The sequence below is a fragment of the Miniopterus schreibersii genome, assembly GCF_964146895.1.
Source record: "Miniopterus schreibersii genome assembly, chromosome: 2".
NCBI lineage: Eukaryota > Metazoa > Chordata > Mammalia > Chiroptera > Miniopteridae > Miniopterus > Miniopterus schreibersii.
Window position 1 is genome coordinate 50619407 of NC_138102.1, and position 26875 is coordinate 50646281.

Below are 26875 nucleotides of genomic sequence, written 5' to 3' on the forward strand. Positions count from 1 at the left end.
TATATTTTAAAATTAAATTTTAATCTGGTCCATTTTTTAAACAGTGCTACCATCAATAGTGCTACAAATGAGTAAGAATATGACATATAAAAGGCAAACATACATACACACAGAAGCATCTACACAACCTTCGAAATTGAGAGTAGAGCAGTCAGGTGACTTGTAGTCACTCATGAAAGTGAAAATGCAGTGGCTCGAGATAAGAGAACGGAGGAAGAGAGGACCCAAAGGGGGAAAATTGCAGGAATGGAACTGAGCCAATACTGAGACAAATAAGGAAACGGTGAGATCTTCATCTCATAAAAAGCTACAACATCTATTTTCCAGGTAGCCCGGGCTGCAAAAAAAACTACCAGGAAAATAAAATTTAAATGAACAAAATATAAAATCCTTATATTCTTGAATCATAATTAAAAATACTTGAATTGTACTTAACATTTCACTTTAAAAGCACATTCAGCACTTGGCAACGTTTTAACTATACACATATATTTTTGCTAACTAGGGAAGACCGACCGCCTTCCACCCAAAGGAGAGCAGATTAATGGTGCTCAGGTACAAATTAACATTAGCCTTTTTTGCACCCAAAGTAAGTGTGCAGCACAAACTGTGATAAGACTACCTACCCTCAGGCTTTTCAATGAAAGATGGATATTTAAGCTGGGTTTGGTAACTAAATGGCAAAGCAAGCAGCTACTGAAGAAGCTGAAATATTACCTGTTCTTTCAGGTGTTAGTATTGCTTTATTTGAGGTTTTAGAGAAGCTGGGAGTATTAATGCCATTGCTATAAGGGCTGAGTCTTGCAACAGGACTATAAGGAAAAGCCATTGAGACATTTGAAGAGAAGAGACTCCGCCATCGGCTAGCTGTCACAGAAGCAGAAACAAACAGCAGCGGTTAGCGATATGCCAGCAGGCCAGAGGGAGAGGAAAGAGGTTAAGAAAATGAAAACACAAAGCAACTTTTCATGACTATCTTAACTGACTTCCACTTACCTAAGGGAAAAGTATGTTTTAAAAAAAAAGGCAATTTGTGAATTATGGTCATATTTATACCTCCTTTAAGAAAAAGTAAACGTCTCACCTTGAATAAACCAACATTCCTGTATAACAATGAAAATTTTAAAAACTCAAAGGAACTTATCCTCTTTAGATACTGTGGGAAATGTTCTTAATATTAACTATATACAGTCCTATATTTTTCCTAAGGTTTACTTTCAACCCATTTAATTTCAGAAAATGTTGATAAAAATTTTTATAGAAACTGTTCTTAAATTATGGAAGAAACTTAAAGTGACTAGTGTGTTTCTGAATGGCCTTGAGTCCAAAACATGACTTATGCAAAATGATACAAGGTTACAGAAGGGCATATACAGCGAAATTCACTGACAGCTATTCTTTTTTTTTTTTTTTTTTTAACATATCTTTATTGATTTCAGAGAGAGGAAAGGAGGGGGGGGAGAGAAAGAAACATCAGTGATGAGAGTCATTGATCGGCTGCCTAGCCCACAACCCAGGCATGTGCCCTGAATGGGAATCGAACCCTGATCGCCTGGATCCTAGGTCAATGCTCAACCGCTGAGTCACACCCGGCCGGGCACTGACAGCTATTCTTGATAGCAAGTATAGACACTAAGTGGTGATCTACTGGATTCTTTCTTTTTATAGAAATATTTTCCAAATTTCCATATTGAATATAACTATTCCTATAACATTTAAAGGTGGGATTATACATATTATTACTTTAATACTATAAGGAACAAAAACTAATTTTACCTGCAATGGGCAGGTAATCTAATTCTTACATTATTTCATCTGGCTAATTAATGCACTTCCCTCCTCCAAAATTACCACACCCTTGCTACTGCAAAGTTCTCAGGATCATGAAAAAGACCCCAAACTGTCAAAACCTGAGTTAGTCACACCAAACATCACTTCCTCTCCCTTCAAGGGATACAAGTTACTGCACTAGTCAAAATCCACTTTCCTAGAAAGCAATCATTTAGTCATGTACTCAGCAGGTTGAGAATAAATAAAATATATAAATTAGGTTATATTTAACTTCACCTTTAAGCAATAAATAGGTTTATATTTGCTGGAAATTTGACAAAACTTGAAGAAAAACTTACAAAAAGGGTTGCTTTGAAATGCATTTCCCAAATCGCTTTTAATGAGCACTGCTAATGAGCAAACAGTTGAAACGTGTTTAAAAATGGGCAGTGGGGTGGAAAGATAGAAACCACAGGATGTGGTTTGTCAGGAAAATAATCAGTTCCAAAACTGGGATTTTTAAGATCCTTGCAAAAGGTCACCAAGGTTATTTAAAAGAGCAAAATGTTTCCTTTCATTTCAGCAAGATTCTTGAGGTTTAAGTACCATCCCTTTACAACAACTACATTTAAACAAAATGTCTTTTCCTCACATAGGTGAAAGAACTACTGTACGCAAGGAAGCATCTACATTCGCAATGATTACGCTTTCAGAATTCATACGTGTCATGGAGGGGACACTGCCGTGAAGCCTAGTTCCTAGTCGACATGTCATGTCACTTATCCAACATGTAATTAACTGTGGTTAAGCCGCTCTTCTCAGTCTGAGCCAGAGCAGAGGTGTGCGGAGCAGGGGGGCCCCCAGCTCCTTAACTTCTGGATACGTAACCCGATCCCGAAATGCACGGAAAAATAGGGGTTAATATGTAACAAATACTTGGTAGCTGTTCTCACATCTTCAATCTCTATTACTAGAAGTTTCTCATTAAAAATTCTATGTCAAAAGAAATCAATGGTGCTTTGTGACTGCTAACTTGCTTAACAGATACTGTTATTTTATACCAGTCTGATCATTTGCCAGGCAAATTACAGTGACTGCGTGTTCTCACCCCCAGATGCAGGCAACGTCGCATCCCGAGTAAACAGCATTCACTGCTCAGCACAATAACCACTGTGCCCCAGCCTCTGGGCACAATGACAGTGATCCTGGCCATGAAGCAAGATCCCAGCGAAGGCACAATTAGTGCCTATTGCCAGGGAGAATGCTCTGCATTGTCCTTTGCCTTGGAGGCTTTTAGGAAGAGGGAGGAGGGTCATTGTGCAGGCAAACTAACAACACAAGGATGCTACATTAGTGCCCAAGGTGGCCCTGGAGGAGAGGAGGGAGCGGGAGCCGGGCATCCCACTCACTTTCGCTATGTAGCTGAAGACCTGTAACAGGGAGCATTTTTACAAAGAATAAAACAAAAAGAACTTTTCATAGGGCGATTTTATGTTTTCTGATCAATGAATTTAAAGGTTGGTTTTTTTATGTAAGGATGTTAAATTTTTTGAGAGGCTCAATGATGACCAAAATGACCCTAAGAAGGAAGACAACTCTGCTAAAGGGGAAAACGGGTGATAAACTTCTGAACAACTGTGATGGTTTCCCAGACTCCTAACCCAAAGTTCTGGCTTTGTAAAGGCCTTCTTGCACTTGGAGGTGGATGGACTATGTACTTTTCATTTAATTGTGACCCCTAGAATAGGAGAGAGTTGGGGCCAAACATAACGGTACATTGCTTAAACTTCATACCACACTCGGCAAGGTTTTCTTTCCCAAATGCCTGAAGTTAATCTACCGCCCAGAACACGGCTTTCTGTCTGTAGTTCTACCGGAGCTTCCCGAAGACACTCGGTTTCTCAGTGGACTCCCAGCCACAGCACTGCCCTCACCACGCCTGTTTTGAACATTACTACCAAAGCTGTGTTAGTCATACATTATTTTAATTCTATTACTTTCTTCCATTTAAGCACTACAGTGGCTTTTCAACAAATACAAGATCTGAAAGGTGCTGCAGATCATCTCACTAGCACCGGTAAGCACTGCTGTGTATCCCATGCCCACCTCTAGAATGTTTCCAAAACTTCTGGGTTAAGAATTATCCTCATATTGGTTAAACTTCCTACTTTGCCTCCCTTGCCTAATGAGCATTTTCTATTAAGATAAATGTTATAAATTACTAAATTGTGCAATTTTCTGCAAAAAATAATTTGAGAGTGTCTAAAAGTCATTAATTTATAATTGTACATCTTCAAAGTTGCCTCACCTGAAAAATAACATATCTATGTAGTTATTTTTGTACATCATTAAGCAAGCTATTACCCTCCAAAATGGATTTGATAGACACTCCAGTGATGATAATATCAAGTGATGAAAAATCACAAAGGACAGGTGACATGATAGGTTTAACAAAGAATCTAAATTTCTTTCATTCCCCACACTGAAAATTATTCTTTTGGCCACAAAAAAAAGTTCCAAGACCACAACGAGATTCCTACCATGTCTTGATCATCTCTGCCTAGATTCATAGTAAATACAATAAGTATTCAAATTCTTGTTGCATAGGTCAACAAAATCAAACTTAAGAAAGCAGTATATGATCATTCACATAGAAGGAAAAATAACTGATCTAGTGAAAACCTTATCCAAAGGTCAGTACTGGATCAGCTAAAAGTTTAAAAATAAAGCAACATTAACATATTTTGGAAACAATCATTTTCACTCTTATCACTATAGAAACAGCCAGTTCAGTACCTAATAGACACAATGTCTGGCGCACACAGTGCGCAATCAACAAATGTTCATTGTGGTCAAAGTCTCAACAACTTCACTAACATTTTCTTACTTCAAACCATTCCACCAATTCCTACCTTTACATCTAAATAATTTTGCCCAATTTCTTAAACTTACGATAACTATAATTTAATATCTTTGAAGGCAAAGGTTAGTTGAGACATTTCAGGCCAGCTAGAGGCTCAATGAAGAAAAAACCTCTAGTAACTACAAAATTGTTGACCTTTATGTGTGTGAATCTTCTGAATTCTGGCTAAATGATTTTATATTATTAATGGCTAGGACCTGTGATTGGTGTAACTGAGGCATCAAGATTAAACAGGAGTCACCATCTAGGATGAGCTAGTGCCTACTACGCTGGGTTGCACAGTTAAAGGGCTGTGCCAAGAACACTAGTTGGCAGTAATCCATGCAGGAAGGCAACAAAGTCTTGAAATGTCAACATTTCTTACAATCAAAGAAACTGTTCACAAAACAGCTGAAAGTGTGTTTAGCGAAATTTCCATAAACCTGTTAATAATGTAGCATCCAAGTTGGTCTGAGTTGAGTGAGGACGTCCTGGAGGGCAGCACTCTTACTCTTTCTTGAGGCTCCAAACACTACAGCCATATTTCTAATCAGGGTGGGAAGGTTTGAATGTTTGAGCCCCACCCCAAATTTGTATGTTAAAATCCTATTGCCCAAAGACGATGGTGGAACCCTCATGAATGGGATTAGTGCCCTTATAAAAGAGGCTTCACAGTGACCAAAAGGCCCTTCCTCCACGTGAGGATATGACAAGAAGTCTACTCCCACCTGCTCCTTAAAATTCATTTCTCTATTCATCTGAGTAAGCACCCACCAAGGTGCCTACAAAGTACCAGGTGCTGCAGATAACTGAGATGTGTAAAATATGGTGCTCACCAGGCCATGGTGGCACCGATTTCGGACTTCCAGCCTCCAAAACTGCAAACTAAATTTCTGCTGTTTATAAGCCAACCAGTCTGTGGTATTTTGTTATAGCAGCCAAACCAGCCTAAGACACAGGGAAGTTATTGTAGAAAACAAGCCCTACTTTACTTCTACCCTTTTTCTCCTTTCTACTTAAGAATAAGACTCTAAAAGGCAAAGCTGCAGCTCACAGAGACTATGGCTCGCTCTGATCTGCCACATCCTATCACCTGTCTCACGCAAAGCGGGTGATCTGCAGTCACCCCTCCAGAGGGGTGGAGTGATCCCAGCAGTGAGAAAAAATTAGTGTGAAGCAGCCCTATAAATGTTTCCTTTCTAAGCCTGATGAAACTCATTAACAGCAAATTTTAGATTTGTTTTACTAAACTTCACAGAAGTTTCTAAATAAGTCAGTTTTGTATCGCCTTGCTCATGTCTCTCCCCTTGGCTACCCAAATTCACATTCTCCTTCACCATTCCCTACCCCAGGCTGTGCGTTGAGGAACTAGCCAACCATCATTTAAATCTTCAAAAGCAAAACCTTGTGTGTGTACCAGAGCCAAAAAAGAGCGGTGTATTCCAGAATGATTTGGAAACCCATCATTTACAGACACATGCAGAGTCATGCCTTCATTCCACATTTACCAACAGATACCAAAACACACAAAAAAAATTAAAGTCAGTCTCCAGTAGTTATCCAAATCCCTTTCATAGATGCACACGGCACACAGTTATTTCCCTGCTCCTCGGTCACTCTGGGAAACCTGCCTAGCCCTATGCTCCCACCTGCTCCTTAAAATTCATTTCTCTATTCATCTGACTAAGCACCCACCAAGGTGCCTACAAAGTAGCAGGTGCTGCAGATAACTGAGATGTGTAAAATATGGTGCTCTTCTCCCCTTCTTCCCATTCCGATTTCTAAAGACCAGCTAGTGCAGACAGGCAAGGAAGATATGTGTGATGTCATATGGTAAGCGCAGAGAAAGCCCCATGAAGTACTCCCAGAGTGAAGACGATTCATTTTGAGGGAATCCAAAGACTTCACCAGAAGACATGTCTAACATGGTTCTTGAAGGCCGAGGAGTCTATCCCGCAGGGTACACCACCATCCTAGACAGGAGTAACACGTGTGAAGCCACGGAGGCATGCAAGAGCAGTGCCGGGTCAGGGACAAGCAAAGGTAGTTAGGACTGGAGCACAGGGCACACGTGAGAGGGTGAGGGCCGGAGAGCCTGGGAGGCTCAATCTCTGTACTGTCACTTACAGTATAAGCTTTAATATCCAATCTGTGTTTTGATCTTGAGACGGAGAAAGGCTTGACCAGATAAGTATTTTATGAAGACAACATAAACAGCCATGTAGACAATAAACTAATTGGGCAGAGACTGATGACTGGGAGACTAGTTAGAAGGCTTCAGAGCAGAGCTGATGGGACATCACAAGATACTGAACTAAAGTGTTGGCAGGACATTGGGTGAGAACATGTTAAGCCACATCTGAGCTAACGTGGAGACATCTGGTGACCCAATGAATACAGGGAGCGGAGAAAAGGAGGATTCCAAAGCTAACACCACGGTCTCTAAGACACTGATGCCATCCACCCAGAGCAGGAGCATAAGATAAACATGTTTAAATGAAAGAAAAAAATAGTTGCATCAAGATAGTTACAAAGCATGCCTATGTGCTGGTGTCCAGCAAGGAGTTAAGAGTTCAGGGAAGGGGGCTAGAGAGGAGATCAGGGCACATCAACAAAAAGATGTCAAATGACGCCACAGGCATCAATGAAGTCACCCAGGGAGAAAGTAAAGGAGAGAGGAGGGCCATAAGGAAGAAACCTGCAAGCGCGGATGAAGGGAAAACCAGCAGATAAGACTGAGCCGGGTCACAGACAGAGAATTCAGGAGGCCCAAGGGTGGGTGGAGCCCAATAAGAAAAAAGATAATGAAGAGTTTTGATGTGAAAGTGACAGTAGGGGGAATTACTGCAGAGACATCCTATAGGATGGGGGCAGTTGAGCGCAGATTCAACAGAGTTACAGCAGGAAGCAGAGTTAGCAGGTCAAACAGACACACGAGGAAAAAGAAATGACTCTTTAGAGAGATTTGGCTAGAAGAACAGAACAGGGTTGTAGCTTGAGGCGCATGACACTGAAGGGGGGAGAGTTTTAAGGATAAAGGATGCCTGCATATTTTTAGAATGAGGAAAGGGGAAGTGTACGGCCCGGAGCTCAGAAGGAACGGGACAGAGCGATGGGGCGGAGGGGAGAGGGAAGGCAGAGGGGACACCTTGGGAAAGGGAGGGTTATTTCTTCTCTGAAACAAGCAAAAACAGTAGGGATACAGAGAATGCAGGAGATGGAGGTGGGTTTTATGGCCTCTTATCTGTAAATTAGCAGGCAGTAAGTATGCTGTGAAGACAGGGGCTGGAATAAAGAACCTGTGAGTAGGACTGGCCTGGCCACCACTGGGACAAGTAGCAGTGATTGCCTAGGTGAGTCTGGAGAGCATGCCTCTAACGATACTAAGCCTGAACAAAAAATTTGAAGATGTTAGCAAGTGTCTGTTTTATAATTCTGCAAAGGGAACTTATGTCTTATGAGTTTATGAGATTGTTGAGCTGTGGTGGGCGTATTGTTTACAGAGATGTCAAAGCGAATGAACAGCTTGGTCATAATTTTTTTAAAAACCATCGTGACTGAAGGTATTTTGCCACTAGGGAAATTTAGAAATCTAAGATGAGATCTTGGTCAAAAGAGTGAGATAGGGGTCTGTAGGGGTTAGATGGCTGTATTCAATGCCAATGAAAATTAAAGATCAGGGCAACAGGCTAAAACAAGAGTCAGCAAATGTTTTCTGTAAAGGGGCAGCCAGTTAGTATTTCAGATTTGCTGGTCGGCTGTACCGTCGCTGTTGCAACTACTCAACTCTGCCATCACAGCATTAACGCAACCGCAGACAATACAGAAATGAATGAACATGGCTATGCTCCAATAAAACTTTATGTATAATGAGAGTTGAATTTCATAAAAATGATGAGTCATGAATATTATTCTTTTGATTTTATTTTCAACCACTTAATGTGAAAGGGGCCATACAAGAACAGGCAGAGGCCAAATATGGTTGTAGTTTGCCAACCCCTGGCCAGTTTTATAACATTCACTCTGAAACATGCACAGGATTAGAATTTTATTGCAAGGGCATGTCAGGTGTTGGGACGTCACAATGATGGCTGATAGCATACTTCAGCACTGCAATTTCTCATAACGTATTGTAATAAAGACCAAGAAGAGACTAAAAGGACATTGGACTAAGAATCCAGATACCAGCGCTCCAGTCTCCATCCTGCCATATGCTGGTGCTCAGAGTTGGAGCCTGACAGGCTAACATCGGAGTGTTGCAGTGTTCTCACTTGAAAAAAGATGTTTGCCACAGGGTGATAAGCAGGGCTGCAGTAAATATTACACAAAAATGTGCTACATGCATCCTCAAACTATGAAGCAGTTCTTAAAAACCACTGAAAAGTTACAGTAAGTTGTAGCAAAAATATTCTATAAATTCTGAAGAAATGTTCTAGAAGCTAGGTGACCTGCAATATTAGTTTCAGGTATACAACATAGTGGTTAGACGTTTATGTAAAATATGAAGTGAATCCCCCAATAAGTCTAACTACCAACCTGGCACCATACATAATTATTACAATATCACTGACTATATTCCCTATGCTATACTTTATATCCCCATGACTATTTTATAACTACTAATTTGTACTTCTTAATTCTTTCACCTTTCACCCAGCCCTTCAACCCCCTCCCATCTGGCAACCATAAGTTTGTTCCCTGTATCTATGAATCTATTTGTTTTATGTTTGTTTTTTTACATTCCACATACAAGTGAAATCATATGGTATTTGCCTTTGTCTGACTGACTTAATTTTACTTAGAATAATACCCTCTAGGTCCATCCATGTGGTCACAAATGGTAAGATTTCATTCTTTTTATGGCCGAGTAATATTCCATTGTTACACAGGTACCACATCCTTTATCCACTCGTGTACTGATGGACACTTAGGTTGCTTCCATATCTTGGCTACTGTAAATAATGTTTCCATGAACATAGGGGTGCATATATCTTATCTAGACAATTGCACAGACTTAGTCTTTCCTGCAATGTTACCAACTCAGAGGCAAAGAACTGAACCTTGGATTTTCAACAACTGATCAGATTAGGTCAACTGTTGTCACTTATTTATCCAAAGACTATCTCAGAGGAAACAAATGTCCCAATTGCCACATTTTTCAGAAATATGGCTTCTTCAAAACCACAGCCTAAGGTCATATCTTTGCGTCTTTACCAGAGTCCTGGAAAGTAGGGGGAAAGGAAGCAAGGAGAGAGTAACAAACTTTCAATCCTTTTGTTCTTTCTTTACACAACAGGTAGACAGCCCTCAGTTCTAAGTCAAGCAATTAGAGGAGTTCAACTACATGGCCCTTTACTAACAATGGTTACAGAGATCAGTGAAGGGACAGGAGACATCAGCTAATCTTTTAATACTTCTTTTTCTCCCTTATACAGGCAGGAAGTTTAACCCAGACACAGCATTTTTACCTAAACCCACAAACCACCAGGGCGGGAAGACCTTAACTTTCACAGCCAGGCTTTCTAACATAAACTTCCTAGGTGAGCACACTACGACATCTTTACCTACGTAGGTCTACAGAAATGCTTGGCTCATAGATGCACTCAGATGTTTGGGCTAACCTTCGACAAGGGAATTAAGGACCTCAGGCAAGACAGTATTTTCCTGGTTCACTCTTATAAACTCTGCACAGACAGGTATAAGTTTTCTGGAGAGACTACAAGTGTACATTAAGCAAGCACGGCTGACTCGGCTCCCACCTGAGCAAGCCCCCTGGAGCGGTAGCATATGGCTTGCAGCTTATCTGATCCACTATTTTTCTTGGGTAAACTTGAGCAGCATTAGTTTCTCCACAGCTCCCCAGGACCTGATAAATAAGCATATGGGATCTAGGACGCCCATCCCACTACTACTTTAAAGCAGGTGTTCATAGTGTTCTTTCCCAGGCATACACAAAGTAAAGATTTAACTGGTATGCATTCGCCAGTGTATTCATATAAAGAGAAGGGCTAAGGAACTAGTAAACGATGCTCCTAATTGGTATACTGAGGAGTATTTAATCAGGGTAAATTGGTCATAATCCCTGAGTCTCTCAATCTTCAAATTATAGCTAGAAAAATCTAATGGGTTAATTTGAATCTTTTCCCACAGTTCTAGTTCATTCGACCTATGATGACAAATGTAATGACTTAAAATTAGTAACCACGATATATATTCATGTATAACCCCAAAACACTTACTCTATATTTTTTCAATGTCCAGTTTCAAAGTGTAATAATTTACAAAAATATGACTTCATACCACCTTTAAGAAACATCTAGTAAAAGCATTCACATATCCATTTAAATAATACCTACAGCTAATCAAGAAAGTCACTTTAAACATTAGGATTAAGTTTTAAAACATACTAAGTTTGAAAGTAACTAAGGGATTATATACTTCCAATAATGGGCAGATAAATGCTTAATAAATATTTATTCAATGAGAATTACAAAATTTCACCACAAAGAGTATTGCTTAATAAGATTTATTCCACAGGGATCAGAGTTTTATAATAGTTCTTAATCTGAATTTAATAGGTCAAATGTTTCCTAGGTCTTCACAGTTAAAGTAATCTTACTGATTAAAGTATGTAGTCATCATAATTAAAGCATTAAATCTCCTCTACTTCTCAGACCTTAACCAGTCCCAAGACCACCTGCCGAATGCTCTTCTCTCACTACCACTACTGGATCCTTTGGTGGGTCCTCTCCAACAGGGACATGGTCTAAGAGTAAAGCTGAAAAGTGCAGGCTGGAAAGGGGAAACCCTATGGACTGTCCACTTGTTTTCACTTAGTTGCTGGTCAAACTGAAGAAGAGCTTTAAGCACACACGGACCAAACACAGTGGCGTCCAGGACCAGAGTGATCTCTACTGCTTCACAGGTCACCACCAGACTTCCCACCTGCAGTTAATAAGGGAGACTTTTTAAAAAAAATCTAACTTTAGTAGTAATTACACTTCAAAGGCATGTTTAAACACTCCCTTTTACAGAAGCCATTTTCCCCTTAGGCTGACTGCTAAGGCTTATATCAAATTTAAGGACAGTGAAAACAGTCACAGAATGTGACAAGGGGGTATGTGAGAAAGTAGTAACTTACCCTGAAAAGAACACGGGAAGAGTGACCTAATTATCTTACAGTGATGTGATGTTGTCATGCAGATTCTAGGCAGCTGCTTTCCATTGGACTATGGCCACAGCGCCAGCTGTGACACCCAGCTAGAACAACATCCAGGCTCTACAGTGCAATGATGAGTTAAGAAAGATGCTACAGAATCTACTTCTATGAAGAAACAAGCTAGATTATCTCATGTCTCATAGTAGTAGGTCTCCCTTCCCCTCAAAATTAAGGATAAACCAGATAACCAGTAAGAGTCTCCTGATCTTGACCATGCACAGTGTGGTAGGAAACCCAAGCCCTGTAGGCTATCAGGATGCACTAGAAGTTCCTGAATAGAAGAGAAATTTGGACAATCCTTTCTATTCAGCACCTCCTGGGCGGTGGGGGACACAATGCATGTATGAGGCTTATATTACAGTGGCAGAAAAGGCCTCTGATCCACTAATCTTGAGAGGTGGTAGAAAGTAAAAATAAATTAAAGAGTTTTGACACACACAAAAAGACGCCTTTGGGGGGGGGCCCTACAACTAACCACTTTCATGATTTTATTACAATATCTGCACATAGAAGAACATTAAAATATACATAAAAGTCTAAAACAGCCAGACTTACTTTCCAGGAATTTTGTCTTAGAACTGGGGGGCAATTATATAGTTAGTGTCTAGAAGTGTAACTTTAAGGAGAAAAACCAATACCACGTTGCTGGTAGCTGACTCCCCACAGTGCAAAGGTTAGACACTTGGTACACACACACTCTTACCTGCCCCTTCCACCTCCAGATCTGACAGTTCTACTTTCGCATGGTCGCGGATTACTGCATTCTCAGTCCATTCTATAGTTGTGATTAGGACAGCTGTAAAGTGATCATTCGATGGTGAACCACATAAACGTGGCTTTTCAGTGTTTTGAGGTAGTAAGTATCATTCCCTGAGGAACTTAATATTGCAAAAGGACCAAGGGGAAGAAAAGCAACTGTTTGGCACTAGACCCTCACCGCTAGGTGGAGAACATCACAAGGCTACAGACAACGCTTTCCTTATTTCATCTTTTGGCGCCTCCTAGGTCATCTCGGTGGCCACTGTTCTCTAGATCTCAGGATCTTTTTCCTTGTACCCTTCCACCATCATGAGTTTCTTCTGCACCAATAGAGTACACAAAGTAAAATTTTCTAAGTCTCTGCAGAACCAAAAACCCCTTCCATTTGCTGCACAATTTATGCTTTGCCTGGGTATAGAATTATAGTTTGAAAGTAACTTCCTTTCAAAACTTTCAGAGAAAATATTCATTTTTTGTCTAGCATCCAGTGTTGCTAATGAAATGTCTGAGGTCTCTTATCCTAAAAATGTAGATAATCCTAAAAATGTTCAAAGGAAGAAATAGGTTTTCTCTTTAACTTTAGAAAATCTGAAATTCAACCAGGATGTCTAGGTGCAGGTTTTTCTTCATCTATCCTAGTTCATGCTGAGGACTTGCCTTTCTTCAGCTCAAAGAAATTTTATTTATTGCTACTTTCTTCCTCTCAATTATCTGTTCCTGCTTCTAAACCTATTTAAAATTAGAGGTTCTGCATCTGTCCTCATGTCCCCTAACTTCTCTACTTTTTCCCCCTCTCTTTTTGGGAGATCACTTTGACTAATTCAGGTGAGCAGGTTGGTTTTTAGTCCTGTTCATTCTTTTAATATTTCCTAGAAATTAAAAATGACTTCAAAATGATTTGACTGCTTATTTTCCCAGCAATATGTTCTTGTTTTAAAAGTGTATTACTGTCACCCAGCTGGCCATGGCCCAGAGGTTGAGCATCGGCCTACAATCCAGGCTATTGCGGTTCGATTCCCAGTCAGGGCACATGCCTGGGTTGGGGGCTCAATCCCCAGTAGGGGGCGTGCAGGAGGCAGCTGATCAATGACTCTCATCATTGATGTTTATCTCTCTCTCTCCCTCTCCTTTCCTGTCTCTGAAATCAATAAAGATACATATTTTTTTTAAAAAAGGGTATTACTGTCTTAAATCTGAGCACACTAATTACTCTGCACTCCTAAGGTGCTCATTTCCTACAAAGTCAGTGGCTCTGATTAATTTTTCTTGCTGTTAGTTTTCCCAAAAAGGAAGTAAGACCGGTTACTGGTTTATATTTATGAATAAAGACTAAGTTCATCTTAGCGTTAAACTAGCATGAGTTTCTTCTGCACCAATACAGGTATTACCCCAATGGGCCTCTAACTTAGAAAACTGGCAACGGGCACAATGTAAAGGGTGGGTTATTCCACAGCAAACTTTCCATATGATGCTGGACATGCAACACCAGCGTGGCTGAAGATCCCCAGAATATAAAGTAGGGAGGGCTTTACCCTAGGGGTTGGGCTGCTTTAGACATCCATCTACTACTTCTCCCAGACCCTGCTCAGTCTAATGTGGGCATCTGAAGTTAGCTCGAGCACTGCTTCTCAAGCAGTGGTAGAAATCCCACACTTAGATCTCTCTACCTTCTTTGAAAACAGGTATCTCTCATTTCATCCTGAAGACTGGAGAGCCCCGCCACTTGCAGTCATGATCTGTAGCACATGCTAACAATTCCTACTGCTAGAAAAGCCTGTTACTGACCCAACATTCCTTATCTTAAAATGTTATAAAAATGGCAGATCACACACAACCACACAGCATGTACTGTATACACACACAAACATATGAATGCACACATGACTATAAATCTGAATTTGAAAAGACATACTTTTATACACACACACACACACACACACACACACACACAGCATTCCTTGAACTACAATCTTACAGCTATGACAGCAGAAAAAAATTAAACTCACAAGAGCTCCAAAACTCAAATACATGAAACTTGTTACTAAATAAAAGTTTAAAGCTCCATGTATTATAAATAAATGTATTATAAATAAATGAGAATATCAAAGCCTTATGTTTTCAAAGTAAATTAAGTATCATGCAGAGTTTGGCCATATTTTAAACCACCACTTCTCACATGAAATCATGCAAGAAATTCAGAATACTAGTGATAAAAACAAAGAATTTCCAAGTTTATCTAAATTAAAGAATCCCCCTTTTAAAAATGCTGAAGCCTAACTTTACTCACATTCCAAAAAAATTCTAAAATCACTATTTCACTCCCCACATCTTTGCAGATTTCAAAAAAGGTTTAGCCACATAAAATTCAGACAATACCATGTACCTTTCCTATCCAGAATCATGTCACTTCCTTGCTTAAAACTATTTAGGGGACTCTCAACCATCTTAAGGTAAAGTCCAGAATCCTTAACTGCCCTGAAAATCCTGTGTACTTCTCTACTTTCATGTAGAGCCGCTCAGCTCGTTTTCTCCGTCTTCATTTCCCTCCATTAAACTCCCATCACAATGGTCTGCCAGTTCCTCTCACATCATGAGTCTCATCCCAGCTCAGGGCCTTTGCACATGCTGTTTCTGTGCTCTGAGCTGTTCCGCTCCCTGCCCCTCTTATAGAGGTGCCTGCTTATCTTTTGATGACTCCTCAACATGTCATAACCTTGAGAAAGCATTTCCTGGCCATACCCCTCAGACTCGGGTCTGTTAGCATCATCATACTTGTTTTAAAGGAAATGAAGAAAAAAAGAGCAAGCGCTGCTATATTTATAATGTTTCCTGTACTAGACTGTATGCTCCAAAAACCAGGCATTGAGTTTGTCTTGCCACTGTACCCTTAGTATCTAGCACTGTGCTTGCACCAGCAAGTACTCAATGCATTTATTTCATGATGTAGCATTCGAATCATCTCTCTGATCAAGGCCCAATGTTTCAGAAAAGGAGTACAAATTCTTGCATAAACTAATTTATTTTGTAGGGGTCCCAAATAATAGGCATGAACAGCTACCAAAATAAATTCACTGCCATGAAGGCTAATTTGATCAATTATCAGAGTAGTATGAAAACAGTAAACAACTACTTTGAGAGATTCTCTATTGTTTTTTTTTTCCTTATTGAGGCAGATAACAAAATAGCATATCAATTATATATATTCTTATGTGTACTCCCATAAGTTATTGCATTTTTAAAAAAGATTTTTTGTAGATTTTTAGAGAGAAAGAGAAACACTGATGTGAGAGCAGAACATCAATCAGCTGCCTCCTGCAAGCCCTCTAACCAGGGATCAAGCCAGCAACCTGGGCACATGCCCTGACCAGGAATCGAACCAACCTTTTGGTGCATGGGACGATGCCCAACCAACTGAGCCACATCGGCCAAGGCAAGTCATTGCTTATTTTAATAAACACCTTCCAAATCACAGTAGAAAGGCAAAACAAAAACTACACAGAAACACGAGACGGAAACTGCAAATTTCATAGGAGGACAATCTCAATTATTTGTTACTATCTGCACTAACTAACATTTCCAATAGTGAAGCAAATGCACTGGGGCTATTCTGAACATAAGAACAAAGAAAATGTGTGACAGAATCTAACAGCCATGAAAATGTGTCTTCCATTTCCAGAACATGGGAATAATAGCAAATGTCAAGAGACCCTGTCTCTACACAAAAATTTTAGTGTGGTTCCAGATTACTTTTCCAATGAGAAAGGGAATCCTTTACAAAGCTTACCTAAAATGAACTGCACAGACTAAGTTTTAATTTTGTGTTCCAAATTTGACAGAGTACCTCAAGACTAGAAACATGAACTGATGGAGATAGTATCTTGGGCCACGCAAGGAGAGGCTGGACAGGTTCCAGGAGACAGACACTTAACAAGCTTCTTAATGTCTCAGTTTAATCTATGTGGCTTTTACAAATGAAAAGGCCACCTTCGGAGCACTGGATTAGTCAACAACTTTCTTCTTCATTGGCTAAATTTAGAGAGAAATACCCCATCATAATAACCGAGACAAGAATGGGAACAGGTATCATGGGAAGATAAACAGAAAAACTCAATAACGAAGTAATATCTATTCACCCTTGCTTAGCGTAATCCCAGAGGAGATGAGAGACAGTCATAGGGAAACATGACCCACGATAGTAATTGTGCAGGGTGACACTTTTTGTGAAAACTATACCCACACTTCTCAAACGTGACCTGTCCTGATTCAATAGTTATGGACATTCAAGTATCTTAAGGCAAGATAAGCTTTTATTAACTGGCCCCAAATTAACTGAGCCACATATTGGGTGTTTCAAATTACTTAGATAAGCTTTTGGATCATTATTTGGTTAACATCCCAGCCTCATGACCTGGACTTAGCAGACTCTAGGTTAGTCTTATTCCAATTTACAATATCAAGTGAGTTAATGCTATTCATGGAAGTTCTACGGGTGTTTGTTACTTATGTTCTAAAGGGGTAGAGGAAGTGGGGAAGAATATAGAAAAGCATGTCAGAAAATACATATAGACCTAAGAAGAAATAGATTAACGAGGTTGTCTTGAATTTTCTACTATTCTTAGATAAACTACACTCATAAAATTTTCCATTTGAGATTCCTCACTCTATTTTTATTTATAGGTACAGAAAACAGACACCACCCACCACCCAAAGACAAAAATGCTATTAGTTTTCTATAAAGTATAAATAGCTAAATGAAGAGGACTCCCTGTATATTTTGGTTCAGTTTCTGAATAAAGAACTGTATATTAGGAATGTGTCTCTATATTTATATAGCACTTCACATTTTTTCAAGTAATTTCACATTTGACATTTCCTGAAACCTTTCTAATAGCTCTGTGAAGTCTACTCATGTCCCCACTTACTAAGTAAAACACAAGAAGCAAGTGGCAGGCTCGTAATCACGCAGCTCAGTAGAGATGAGGCGTTATGGGCACTAAGTCTAACTACTAGGTCAAAAACTCTCCGCCATATCCGTTCATTCAATAATTAGCATTCAGCACCTACAATATGATAGGAACTACTCCAGCCACTGAAAGGGGGAGAGTGATGAACAAATCAGACTCAAATCTCCACCCTCAGAACTAAAATTTGAATGAGCACCACCATGTGATTTTTTTTCTTGGCTCAGCTACTCGCATACCATTTACACCACCAAATGTTCAATTACTTTCTTTGCTCATCTAAGGAACTTAAATGTAGTCAAATTAATAAATCACAAAAACCAAACATTCAGAACTTAAACTTGTTTGAGAAGTTATTAAACACTGGCAATTTAGAATAAAATGGAGGAATAGGCCCCTATCCTCAGATGCTTCCAAACAAAACAACAAACTTTGTTAGGGCCATTTTCAAAAGAGAAAAAAACAAGCAAGATACTGAGTTTTGTCTAATATTGCATATTCAAATCAGGGTTCAGTGGTTTTTTGGGGGGGAAGGGGTAATATATCATTCTAGTCTTTCTTATCTAATTTTATACCAGTGGAATGCAGACTTAGAAGTACCAAAAGATTTAACTTTCAACAATTGGTTAATTTACTTCTAACATTACTTTCTCTACATTATCCAAAAAAGCCATTTACATTGTTCAAATATATTAGGAAAGAGACCTAAAATTTAAGCCTTTACTATGTCTGCCTTACAAACATCTTTATTTAATCCCTTACAACTCTATAAAATATAAATGTACAAGAGGCAGAGAAAGCTTAAGGAAGCTGACCATTCTGACTATTTGATACATAAGACTTTATAAATTATGAAATTTTGGCATTAAAACACTGGTTTGGAAAAGGGAAAATAAGTTTGGGATCCACAATAAAAGTTTCAATTTAATTAATATTCAATTAATTTTCCCTATGAGAACTTAAGGGTATTGAATACATATCAGTCATCTGTAAGAATATATATATACCTTTATATACACCCACACATTTAACCAATCCGCAAAACTGTAGCTAAGACAAAGCACTTCTCTTAATAATATCTTAAAATAGCCATAATACCCGTGCTATCTCCCTATAAAATTAAATCTTACTACACATCACTTTCTTCAGAAAAACAAACTTCCAGAAGGACAAGATTTTAATAAGCCTGTTCTCACAACCTCAAGACAAACCTTGACTACTTCCCTTACATTCTCCCAAAACAGATCCACAGTCACAAAGTAGTCAGATACCACACGAAAGCTACCGAAGATTTCCCAAATGAAAAACATAGGCAGCAAAGAGACCTAGAGGTCCTTCAAGAAGTTGCAATCCAAATGAGCTCATCAGCAATTACACAATTAGAGAAAACCCTGGGAGAAATGGTGCCTAAGGTACCTGCAGAAACTGAGCCTGACAAACCCTTACTCAGGTGAGTTCCTGGAGAATCTTCCTTAAGCAGAAAAGACAGCTAATTTGCAAGCAAGAAAACAGCAGAGGCTAAGTTCCTAGGGTTCAGAGGGAGCAAGAAAAGAATGGGACTGCCCTGGCTGGTGTGGCTCAGGGGGTGGGTGTCGGCCAGGGCACCGAAAAGTCGCCGGTTGGCTTCCTGGTCAGGGCGATGCCTGGGTTGCGGGCTCTATGCCCATAAGGGGGTGTGCAGGAGGCAGCCGTTTGATGTGATGTTCCACTCTCACCCCAATGTTTCTCTCTCTCTCCACCTCCCCTCCTCTCTCTCTAAAAATCAATAAAAATATTTTTTTAAAAAGAAAAGAAGGGGATGGGATGTAAAACCAAGGAACCAGAGGGTATTATAATAAGGTCCACCCACCAGATACCCTTTGGCTCCTCATAGCTATGGCCCCCTCAACATGTTCTACAGGGAATTAATCTTTAATTCGTGAGTAATTTTCTCCCCCAAAACATCAGGGTCAAGAAATAGAAACCAAATATCTGAAATATATGCTAAGAAGCAGCATCTTATGTGAAGCCCCAAGCTAACACTAAAGAAGATTTACCTACCCTTTGGTAAAAGAGAGAGTGTGTGTACAGAGAGACAGAGATGGAGAGGATGACTTCACCTTCTTCAGACTGAATCCCTAACTACTCCTTGTCATGGCAGTGGATGGTCCTACCAAACAGTCTTTAAATTCATGGGAATTTATACAACCACTGATCATTTTGCAAAAAAATGCAGTAAAGTAAGTAAAAACGGATTATTTTAAATTAAGCATGCCTGTGAATGGGAAAACAATGCCACAAGCTGATAGTTCCAGTGACGCCAGTCTCTCTTCTGGAAGAAAGAGATGGCTAGTAAGGAAAGTGGTGCAGACTCCACCCCATCTTAAAACAGTCAAAACCAAAACTGAAAGTATAACAGTAGTCATTGTGACACTGGGTTCAAAAAGAAATAAAAATTCATTTATTTTAGCAACAGCATATATGATAGGTCAGGTTCCCTTCTAGCTGGTATGATCAAGAAAACGAAGACCCTGTCCTTGTGAGCAATTTATACTCAAATGAAGGGAAATAGTCCTGGTCTCAGAGAAGATGCTCAATAATATCTGTTCCTTGAAAATGCTGATTGTTGAAGAGAGAAATGAAATCTAAATAAAAAAGAAAATGCTTTATCAGAGAGTTACTTGAAATTTCTAAAATACAGAATGTTTACATTATTTCAATTGAATATTTATGCTATATTATGAATAAAGGTTAAGTTAAAACTGTAATTTCTGATGTTAATTAGCTATCATTGACAAAGGACCACCTTAAGTGAGAGCCAGTAAGAATTCTTTGACATGGAGCACTAAACATGAATTCCTACCTGTTATTCTCTTACAAACCCACACTAGAATGGCAGATGGAAGACTGAATAGGACAGGAGAACCTATCAAACTAAGTAAAGTCATTTCATTCAAATTTTTTTAAATATGTTTTTACTCATTTTCTTTTCAGAGAAAAAAGCAAGGAGAGGGAGAGAGAAACATCAATTGGTTGCCTCCCGTATGCACCCCAGCTGGGGATTGAACCCACAACCTGGGTATGTGCTCTGACCAGGAATCGAAACTGCCACCTTTTTGGTGCATGGGACAATGCTCAATCAACTGAGCCACACCAACCAGGACAAAGTCATTTCATTAGGAAATGAAAAAAACAGATGAAGATTAAGTAACAGACTTTGGTTTCAGCACTCACTGCTTTAAGGGCCCATAGTGAGGGGTAAGCCAACAAGGACCCAGAAGGGCTCTAGAATGGAAGGTGCAAGGTACCACAGAGGGTAGGGATTCTATGGTGAAGACAAAACAGGATGACTGTCCCAAAATCTATAGGACTTCGGGCTCCCTCCCCCGCCCCTCTCCTGCTTTTCTCAAAGGCAGGTTTTATTACGTAAACTGAAACAAAGCTGCTAGATTTAAGATACTTTACACAAATAAGGGTACTTTACACAAAAACAGGAGTAAGTGAAAAGTCAATAATACTAGAAGGTAAACTCAGAGAGGGCAGGGACTTAACATCTGTTTTGATCACTGCTGTATCCTCATCAACTACAATGGTGCCTGGCACATAGAAGGTCCTGAATAAATATGCAGCAAAGGAGTTTAGAGGATGGCTTTTTTTTTTTTTTAATCTCCAAGAAAGCAGAACATCAAAAAAAAATTAAAAATCAAGGATAAAAAACAAAACAGGAAAGAACATTAAAAAATGGGAAAAAGAATCCAGGAGATTCGACATCTGACTAAAAGGAGTAACTGGAAAGAAAGAACAAAGAAAACTGGAGGGGAGGGAAGAATTACAAAGAAATAATGCTTGAAATTTTGCAAAGCTTAAGTTTCCAGGTTGAGCTGCCCATTGACTATCTAGCACAAAAATGAAATTTCAAATACCAGGAAAAAAAGATTCTAAAATACCTGGGGTATTTTAAGTAGGAAGGTCACAAGAATCAAACGAGAATGGAACAGGACTCAAAAGCAATCCTGACCTAAAATATAACAGAATAATTCCTTCTGAACTCTGTTGGAAAGGGTTTCCAACCTAGAATTCCATACCAAGCCCAAATAACAATCAAGTGTAAGAGTGAGGGTACAATATAGGCACTTCCAGACATACGAGGTTCTCCAAGTTTACCTCCCATGTGACCTCTATCCTCTCCTGTTCCCCCCAAAACAGGAGAATGTATTCTACTAAAAGAGGGAATATAAGGAAGTCTCCCCATCAAGGAAACAAGTGGCACAGCACTGAAGAGAGGACAGGAGAATTCCCAGGATGAGAGCAGAAGTCATCCACCGCGAGAGCTACGCAGAGGCCTGCAGAGAGCCAGTTCCGTCCGGAGTGGGACAACAGAGGACACAAGCAGGAGGAATAGTTTAAAAAAAAAAAAAACAACCTTAGTGGCTTTATATGTCTAACCATACAAAGGATGGTTCATATGGGGAGTCTGGGGATAAGTTAATGACAAAGACCAAAAAAATCAAGTAAGTGCCTTTTTACAATTAACTATAGGAAAAACAAAAAGTCAGATGAGAAAAGAAACATGATGATAAAATACTGTGTGGCTTAGATATGACTATGTCTATTATAATCAACTGATGTATCCCAAAATTAATAAAAAGCTACATGGGAGGAGAGGTAAAAAAAAAAAAAAAAAAAGTATAAGGGCGGAGTGTTAAAAAAAAAGTAAATCTTCACCACCCAAAGCAGAAAGCCAATTGTCAACTCAAGCAACAGCCAGATGGGCATGGAATTTATAAATAGAGGCAAACAACAAAACCAAAATAAGGAGCTTTTGTTAAGTAACTATATCTAGGTAATAAAATGGGCATGGGGGGATAGAGTAGAAATTTGCTATTTTTCTTATAGTACCCATAAGACTAATACTTTCTAAACTACAGACATATTGCTTTATAAAATTTAAATTTCAAAACAAAAATTCATCCAGGGAATATTCTACTGGGTTACTTCTTATCTCACATTGGAATGATAGGATCTTTGGAACAAAAGTATCTATTCTCACAGCAAGAGGATTTAGATTTATATACAAATTTAGCAAAAGACTAATTTTGGTTTTGAAATGCTAGTTCTCTGCTTAACCTCTCTTATATGATATTAAATAAATTACATCATGAATAAAATTGCACTTGTCAATTCATTTCCTCCTGACCTCATAATTCTGCTTTAGCCCCTTGTCAATGAAAGGAAAATCAGATAATTACGCATTTAGTCTAAAATCTTAAAAGCCACCAGCAATTAGGACTATTTAAGTCAAATGAACAAAAGCCTCTCTGCTATTTTTTTTTTAGACCCACCTTCTATGTCAATGTACCCTGTATGCAAATGAACTAAAGTGGCAGTAAGCAAACTGTGGCCTGAGTGTCCCAAATCCAACCTACCATTTTTGTAATACCCACCAGCTAAAAAGGGTTTTTACATTTTTAGTGCTTTAAACAAATAAAAAGAATACTATTTTGTGACACATGGGGGGAAAAAAAAAAAAAAAATCACATGAAACTCAAATCAATGTCTGCAGATAAAAATTTATTGGAACACAACCATGTTCATTAATGTCTGCATGTATGGCTGCTTTCTGGTGATGGCAGAGATTGTACGGCCTGCAAAGCCTAACATATTATTACCCAGTCCCTTTCAGAAAAATGTGTGACCCCTGAGCTAAAGAACCCTACTTCTGAATTTCATTTGAATTTTATTTTAAATAAAATTAAGACAAACTCATATACTTGAAACAAGGAGAAAGAAACTTAGCAATGGTCTAAACGACCTTGAAAGAGAAAAGTCCAGAGGGATTAAATGGCTGCTTAGGGTCATCCAGGTAAAAGGGAACAGAATCAAGACTAGAGTCTCCTGACTCTGAGATAGCTGTTCTCTTAGATAACCATCTGTGGCCATCGTTTTAACCCGAATACTCCTTTGTTCCTAATTCCACTCTTCAACTTTCTAATACTAAATAACTTATTTCATTTTAGTTTAAATGTGAATAAAGCATGCTTTTTAAATTTGATCTTCCCCAAGTAGTTAACAGATTTCTCTTGAAATTTACTATGACTATGCCAAAAAAGCACTGCAGAATGCCGGTTAAGAACAACAGTCTTTGGCACTGGGGAGACCCAGGCTCTTGGCTCTACCCCCAGGGTATCACTCTGGCCTCATAATCCTCTGAATTTCTCTAAACTTCACTTTTTTCTCACCTCTAAAGTGAGTGTAGTACCTATCTCAGACGAGTGTGGTGACACTGAATAAAATAAAGGACACCAAAAATTTAATGTACTGATTGCCACAGAATTAAAAGCTCAAATGTTACCTATTATACTTTGTCTTGTGTCCAAATATTTTATAATCATCCACAATCCCTGTCTATGAAGAGCTTCATAGGCAGTGTTCTCAAACTTCAGTGCCCACAAGAGCCACACCGGCGAACTTGTCTATGCAGACTCTCTTGGCCCTGATCCCAGCTACACTGATTATTTAATCTGGAAGGGGCAGGATTCTGCATTTTCAAACTCAAGTGACATTTGGATTCAGGAATAGAAATAATGTTCCTAGATAAAGAATTAGATACCAAGAGGTTAAGAGACAAGCAAAAGCCTAAATAATCACAGTTTTAATTAGTCTACTTAATCAAAATAGCAAGAAGCTGAGCACTACTCATCCCTTTTGCCATGTTTTCTTTTATAACAGTCCTAATTTTTTTAAATTTAAAGTTGTGTTGGGCTCCATAAGTTAACTAATGGTACATACAATACAAGATTATTTTCCAGTTTATAAAGGTTAGGACTTCCAGTTATACAACCAACTAAATATTTAAGGAACTCAAACTGGTGAGTACTCAGGCCCCATGGGAACCTCAGTTTTTTTACCTTGGAATTCAGCCACACGACCTTGTTACCATCCCCAGAGAATTTAAGACTGACCCATTTCACTTATAGTATATTTACAAACAGAAAGAAAAAAACCAAAAATATTATGTATTCCTACTTTACAATACAAACTAAAACAAACTAAAAATCTGGCAAAAAACAAGGAGGAAACTAAAATATATTCTATATTAAGAATTCCTGATGTATAATACATGTGAAGTGAGTTGCATGCAATAGCCACACTGCAGGGTAACGTTTTTCCATTTAAGTGTCTAATCTAAAACCAGCAAAAAACAGCGTGGGCAGTGGCAAGAGTCTGTGAATGTAAATGCTAAGGTTTGCAATTACCTTGCTCCAGCCTGTGGCACAGGGAGCGCCTTGCTGCTTCCATCTCCGGAGTCGGATTATCGAGGACGTGTCTACACCACTGCAAAGGGCTCAGGGATTTCTCTGATGACGAGAATGTCTTTGAAGAGCCAACGTATAACCTTAAAAAGAGAAATCTACATTATAGGTATTATAGAGATATATAGAGATTACCTGTCTTCTAAAGGAAATAACATGTATTTAACAATTTCTACCAAAACAGAACTCACATTTGATTAGTTCAAATGCCAAAATTACTTTCTAACAGGCAAACATCCCCAAACAGACTATGACACTTTCCGTAACTTGGTGGGAAGGACTCCAAAAAACTGTGAAAGGATGCCTGAGAGTCAGAGACTGGAGGCATCTGTTATTGAACTAAACTTGAACAGATGCCACGATGATCTGACTACCTTACTTCTATTTCTAGAAATGAACATGTTCATCTCTTTCTTGGCAACAGAATCTTATATGAACTTGGGCTAACGTATGTAAACATGACAGTCAACAAAGCAAATCTTATGCGCTTTTTAAAAGTGAATGTCAGTTGTTTGTTGATTTTCTCAACTTTCAAATAATCAGGTATTTCTCCAGTCGAAGTCTATACTAAATTTGGTAATTGCTCCTTTCTCATTAAAGCCAAACAAGCAGCTTTCAAAGGTGCATTTTAGGAAGAGTTCACTTCTAGCATCTATACCATTACATAACAATGGGTAGGATTGAAAATAATGAGGCACTGTAAGTTAAAACAAAGATTTCCTCTCATTTATATACTGTGCTAAGGTAAATTTTAGAATTTCAGTGATAGGGTTATATAAAAAGGTTTATCTTAAGAATTAACCAATAGTTAACTAAAAAAAGGAAAAAAGAAAATTATGATCACTGACTCTAATAATTGGCCTTACTTTATAAAGCTGTATTCTAATTACGAATCTCATTAAAGTAATACTTTTCAAACAAAGTTACCATAATCCTAATGAGTGCACTTTCTTAAAATAATACTTCGTTACTCACTCTTTTACTGCTTATAGTCAGGACTCCCACCTATTAATTTATCATTTATCCAAGATGGTTGGGAAATGTACTATTCTTTGGTAAATTATTCTTTTAAGTCAGGGGTTGGCAAACTTTTTCTATAAAGGGCCAGCTAGTAAGCATTTAGGCTTTATAGGCCACAGTCTGTAGCAAACACTCAGCTCGACTATTGCAGCCCCAAAATATCACAGATGATATATAAATGAGTGAGTTCCTATAAACTTTACCTATAGACATTAAAAGTTGCATTTCCCATAACTTTCACATGTCATGGAATAGTATTCTTCTGATTTTTTTCAATCATTTGATAATGTAACAAACAAATATTGACAAGGATGTGGAGGAAAAGGGAACCCTAGTACGCTGCTGGTGGGAATGTAGACTGGTGCAGTCAGTATGGAAAACAGTAGTGAGTTTCTTCAAAAAAACTAAAAATGGAACTGGCTTTTGACACAGTGATCCCACTTCGAGGAATATAGCCTAAGAATCCTGAAACACTAATCAGAAAGAATTTATGCACCCCTATGTTCATAGCAGCGTTATTCACAATAGCCAAGATCTGGAAACAGCCCAAGTGCCCATCAGTAGATGAGTGGATAAAAAAGCTGTGGGACATTTACACCATGGAATACTACACAGCTGTAAAGAGGAAGGATCTCGTACCCTTTCTCGTATCCAGGAAGGATCGACCTGGAGATTATGCTAAGCAAAATAAGCCAGTCAGGGAAAGACAAATACCATATGATCTCACTAATATGTAGAATCTAATGAACAAAATAAACTGACAAACAAAATAGAACCAGAGGCATGGATACATGGAACAGACTGACAAATGTCAGAGGGGAGGGGGGTGGGAGGAACCAGATAAAGGAAGGTGAGGGGATTAGCTAAAGAACATATATGCCTAGCCCATGGACACAGATGACAGTGTGAGAAGAAGGGCCAGGGAGGGGCTAGCAGGGTCTGGGTGGAGGTG

At 38.9% G+C, this 26875-nt stretch overlaps 1 protein-coding gene across 2 annotated transcripts in view; it reads right to left on the minus strand.

Annotated features, from left to right (window-relative positions):
* SLAIN1 (SLAIN motif family member 1) overlaps nt 1–26875 on the minus strand; it is a 59830-nt gene that overhangs the window by 20881 nt on the left and 12074 nt on the right. Inside the window, exons 2-3 of one of the 2 annotated variants that reach the window (XM_081128133.1) lie at nt 24847–24986; nt 718–867 (exon numbers count right to left, since the gene is read on the minus strand). In XM_081128133.1, coding sequence (XP_080984259.1) covers nt 718–867; nt 24847–24986 — 290 coding nt within the window. The remainder of the gene's footprint in view (nt 1–717; nt 868–24846; nt 24987–26875) is intronic. The other variant, XM_081128134.1, reaches the window with a different exon arrangement.